At 41.6% G+C, this 5704-nt stretch overlaps 1 protein-coding gene across 1 annotated transcript; it reads right to left on the bottom strand.

Moving 5' to 3' along the window:
* Window positions 1-277: 277 nt before the first annotated feature.
* On the bottom strand, window positions 278-5034 carry LOC128686271 (uncharacterized; the record flags this gene model as incomplete). The annotated part of the gene is given in 2 exon segments (XM_070085815.1): window positions 278-3142; window positions 4824-5034. Coding segments are annotated over 2 exon segments (813 nt in total), but the record flags the coding sequence as incomplete, so codon positions are not given.
* Window positions 5035-5704: the final 670 nt, after the last annotated feature.

The raw sequence follows: 5704 nt of genomic DNA, 5'->3' as shown, positions 1-5704 counted from the left end.
CCACAAAGTAAAGTTTCGTATTTAAATATTTGCTTTAATGTTTATTTTTACACTTAACAGGATAAATAATAGACAAGTGTATTTATAGTCTTTGTTTGGCACAAATAATTGTTCAACATATTCTAATTAAGAAATGGGTAAGCTAATGTATATTCTATATTTAAAATGCCAGTGATTATTTTAAACACTTGGAATAAATGTATAATATATATATATATATATATATATATATATATATATATATATATATATATATATATATATTGAAGTATGAGAGAATGAGACAATACAAACAAACAGATAGATACAAACACACAAATTCCGACAATCAATACAGTGTTGACAGGCGATAACAGAATTTATTTTTTTGGATTTCCACTCAGTTGTTGCCAAAAGCAATTGGCACAGCTGTCATTAATTGCTACCCAGTGTTGCCATATGTAAGTCTGTCTGGTGCTGCCCAGTGTATACAGTCTGTAGATGGTGTTATGGTCGTTGTACATAAGTTGCTTCACAGATATTGCTACTTGATATTCAGACATGATTCCTTAAGTTAATCTATAACGTAACCTAAGAGAACTTATCATGACTTTGCTATAAATTAACATCAGGCAACTTGACACAAAGTGACTTCAAGGAATTTGCCATAAAGTAAGCTAAAGGGAACTTGCCATACATTTAACCTCATGGAACCTGCAAGACCAGGTTTGTTTAAACCTTGTTAAGTTTAGCTGGATTAAATCAGTCATTATAAACCATTTAGTAAACAGGGGTAGTAAACTGCACATGAATTAAAATATTGTTAAGCGCGAAGTAATGCACATGAAAAACAAACAAAACTATAACTTAAGTTATGGACGTCACTGAACTTAACTGAAAGCAAATGAAGGAGATGCAAGAGTAATAATAAGTGTGACTAAGCAGGCAGCAGACTGATGCAGTGAAAACACACGAACCGCGAACGGGAAAAATTGCAGTGATTTTAAGAGTGATGGATCCTAGAACACCGCTTGCTTGCAGTGTCTGGTCGTTGTATTTAAGGTTGGACGGTGACAGGAGGGTGTCCAGTGTCGAGCCACTGCAGAGCAATCTCTTACTGACACAACGTTTCGCTCTCTGTAGAGCACAATCGAGCCTTGATTTGATGAAGCACCAGACCAAAAACGTCAAAATAAGAGCTTGTGGTGCAACTTGCGTCACCAGTCGGAGTATTCTTCAGCAACACACACGCCTCTGGATCTAGCGAGGCAACACTCAGACGAAGACGTAAATCTTGTGAAACGCCTTTAGAAAGTTGTATTCAGCTTTTCGAGGCGAAGATTCAGAGGTAAAGTAAATGAATGATAAGTATGGCAATCTTCTTCAAAAAGAAAAAAAATGCTTTAGTATTACCCGATCAAACAAAGAACGAAATGATCGTTTCGATATTAATAGACGAACGACATCAGTACAACGAAGATATATATATTTTGATTTTTAACCGGGTGGTTAATATATGGACTATATTACAAGAAGAAGTAATTGAGAGTAATATCGCGCATATGTTTAGAAGTTGGGTATATAAATATTTTTCTACAAATTCGTGACTATTTCCTCCACCTTTAAGTCTTTCGTTAACAGCAATACTTGTGGCAAAAGGTCCGTTGCTATTTGATTTTCGTTGTATACCTTTTTCATAATTGCGTAAACATGTGTATACTTTAGTAATGGAAAACATAATATATACAGAGCCATCAAAACTCATGAAATGTTAAAAAGAGTTTAACAAGTTTAACCAAGAAACAACAAGGTTTTGACAGCTGAAAAAGTGAAACTGCTAGTAGCTGACTTGACCTCGAGAGGCTACTGACCTTACCTTGGCTACTTTATTAAGTTTAAAAATCTATAGAACCACACGAGGGTCCTGAAGGCTGCACAGCGCCTGTGTAACACCAGTCAACGACACTATTATAAACTGAGCGGTACAACCTCTGTGGTCTGACCCGCTTGTCGCACCAGAAGAAATACAGGGTAAATGAGATAGTAGAAAGACATTCAGTATACAAGAAATACATTCACTCAATCACTTTATTAAATACTGCTTTGTAGTCGACAAAGACGTCTACACGTTTGTCGTCGACAGAGATTTGCATATACCTTTGTCGTCGACAGAGATTTCTTAGCCTATTTGTTTCACATCTAAGAATGTGATCTTCAGTGCGACTCCTTCCTCATTGACTCCTTCAGTATTGATTCCTTCAGTACCGATTCCTTCAGTACCGACTCCTTCAGTACCTACTCCTTCGGTACCGGCTCCTTTGGTAGTGGCTCCTCCGGATTCTATTCTCTAGGTACCGACTCTGAGGGTGCCGACTTATCATTTTTCATGGAGACAGGAACTCAGCTAAAACATAACATGATCTGCTTGACACCGTTTTGAACGAGGTGTTGTCCTGCTCAACAGGCTAAACACACCAAACAATTTTGTACTTGCACCCACTGGAAACACTTCTCATGGAGCACTCTCCACAACGACACTTAAAGAAGACTCTTCATGGGGTTCAGTCATTGGCTATGATGAACACTGAGTCATCCTCGTCGAGGTGGCAATGTGTTTGGTCGTGTTCCTCGTATTGCTGCGGGATGTCATTGTGTTGGGGGTGGTGTTGACTGCAGGCGTGATGGCTAGGGTGGTTGCAGCAGGTATCAAGAACGCTCATTCCACCATTCTCCTTCAGGATCTGAGTGCTGGATTGACTGTAGCAAGAGTCATGAATCGTCAGTCCACTGTGATCCTTTAGGGTGCCGGTGTCGTGACGGCCGCAGCAAGAGACAGGAATGGCGAGGGTACCATTGTCTTTCAGAACTTGGGTCTCGTGATGGCTGCAGTACCCATCAGGAATACTCACTTCATGCTCCTTCCGGATCTGAGCGCTGGAATGACTGCAGTAGAAGTCAGGAATGGCCAGTTCACCGCGGACCTTCAGGATCTCGGTTTCTGGATTGCTGAGGCAGGCATCGGGAAGGGGCGGGACCTCTTGGTCCCTGAATGTTTGGGTGCTCTGAGAACGATATTGCTTGGTATCGTCTACGTCCCTGGAACAACACCATGAGTGACGCCGACCAAACACAACAGTGGAGACGGAGCTCGCTGGACCAACACCTGGGGGCAGAACGCGTCTTCAGAAGGAGATAACTTAGCTTGATCTTAAAACTACTTGAGCTTTAGATAATTAGATTCATCAAGTCTTACGACTTGTACAATGATATAGAGGATTACTGGATTATAAAACTATGTGACGACTATCCTACCGTACTGCAGGATAGTGAGAGAGAGAGAGAGAGAGAGAGAGAGAGAGAGAGAGAGAGAGAGAGAGAGAGAGAGAGAGAGCTGATCTCTTTGCCGAGCACTTTGCTGTCAAGATTGATTCAAGGTCCAGACCCAGCAAGAGAACCTCCTCCTGTGTCAAAGTTGTCAGATGTGACAATAAGGCAAGACGAGGTGTATCTTCTCAAATCCCTGAACCAAGAAAAGACTGAGGGGCCCAGACAAGGTGAGCCCAAGACTGCTCAGTAGACACGTACACCAGCTAGCACCACTTCTCACATCCATCAGCACTGCCTAGCAATGTGTAATTGGCCTTTTCCCAGAGAAGTGTGTTTGGGCCTTTGTTATGGAATGTTCTCTTCAATGGCCTTCAACTCATTCCGGAATCCCATACACATGAAGACGACTGTACTTTGATATTTACTAATCCAAGAGAGGAAATGTCATTTGCTCTCAGTTACATCAACCATCATGGCAGATGACATTGGCCTCTGATGATAATGCTGGAAGAGTGGTAAGAATGAATGGGAGAGTGTTGGAACTCGGGGTTGAGGGTAATATCTTTGGGGTGAAATTTGATTCCAAATTGACTTTGAAGAATCATGTAATAAATCTTGAAAATAAGGTGGTCAGGAAGCTAACAGCACTTAGGCGTATCTCGCAACTGCTTGACAGTAGAGGCTGCAAGACTGTACGAAGTTCATGGCTAATGTTGTCAAGGTACCATACCTGGCTCCACCTCGCGGAGACCGAGATGTAAAAGTTATTCGCCATACATGCCATTGATGAAATAAAGTTAACTGACCACACCAGATGAAATCGCTGTCCTACAGGGGGCTCCAATTTCATCCTATTCCCTATTTATATGACTCATAACAATAAAAGGCTTTAAAATAAGATGAGATAGCTTGTTAAAAAAGTAGGAACTCTTAACCTAACACTGTAAATCCTTGTGTAAAGAGAGAGAGAGAGAGAGAGAGAGAGAGAGAGAGAGAGAGAGAGAGAGAGAGAGAGAGAGAGAGAGAGAGAGAGAGAGAGAGAGATGGGGAGAAATTGGAAAATGAATGGCGTAGGTCTGAGAGATTAATGGCCTTATCAAAGCATTCGGAGAAGAGCTGTAATGTGACGCAGCTGGCAGGCGGGCTAAGATTTATGTACACAGGGAAATCCTTGCTCTCATCAGCGAGGACAAGTGTGACTAGGAAAGAATATAGGCAAAGCCTGCTCCGCCTAGGCTAAGTAAGGCCTGGATAGTGACGTTTGTACTCAATCATTTTCCCTCTTAAAGCAAAGCATAATTACTATGTTGTTAATAGTGTTACTTTTTAACCTTCTTGATTGATTAATTTTAGTTGCAATAAACTAGAAACAATATCCATCCCATTTTATAATATAAAGACTTACAGAATCTGGTAATAATAAAACTGCAGTCATCCAGTAATGGTGGAAGTTTTTGTTAGTTACTAGGAAGTTAGTGAAAGGCATAACTAGTGAACTACCAGGTAAGTAAACTAACCATCCAGGGGCAGCGCCTGGGACCTGGGTCTCGGGGAGGCGGGAGCGTTACGTGCTGAGGCTGAGGAAGTGATCCTCTTAAGGCGAGGCAGCGGGCGTGGCAATGGGCGTAGTTGTGGGCGTGGCTCCCCCAGCGCCTCCACCCGGTACTGCTGACAGGTGAAGACCGGGATGGGCACCAGGGCTTGTGATCCCGGCTCGACCGTAGATCCTGCAGAGGGTAAGTAATAGTTTTATGGCGATGAGAAAGATATTCAAAGAATGGGGAAGGATTTTATGTATTTTTCGTAGGAAACAGAAGAGTGCGCCCCCCCCCTCCCCGATTTTTTTTTGTTATATTGGATGAGAAACGATGACTCGTTGAAGAGTTTAGAAACCAATGACTTGCCGGAGATAAGACAGCGGATGCTTCATCTTCCGTCTTTCACTTTCTCGTGATCTGGTTGAGAACTTGACGATAAATGATGTTTATTATCAGAGAGTTGGAATGGATTTAGGGAGAGTAAATCCTTTTTACATGAGCTAACTGGAGATTAATGAGACAAACTCAAGGAGGCAAAACGAGAAAGAACTTTGGATGGAATTCATGTTATATCAGACTGTAGGAGAGTCTTCCACACAGTGAATAACCACAGGATAATTAAGAATGAAAAAAATAATCAATGATAAGTGGAATACTTTTGTGGTTCAGTAACTATGTCGAAGAAGGAGAGAGAGAGAGAGAGAGAGAGACAAACAGACAACAGACAGACAACAGACAGAGTAACGAGGAGAGAAAGGGGGCTTTTGATTCAAGGAATTTAACCTGTTCTTCCTTAATAAATCGATCCAGATTGCCTTAAATTTCCCAAGCGGTGTGTGACCCCAGTGTGTATACCGCGG

This window comes from Cherax quadricarinatus, chromosome 17 (genome assembly GCF_038502225.1).
Source record: "Cherax quadricarinatus isolate ZL_2023a chromosome 17, ASM3850222v1, whole genome shotgun sequence".
NCBI classification, from domain to species: Eukaryota; Metazoa; Arthropoda; class Malacostraca; order Decapoda; family Parastacidae; genus Cherax; species Cherax quadricarinatus.
This window is presented reverse-complemented; position numbering and strand designations above follow the sequence as displayed.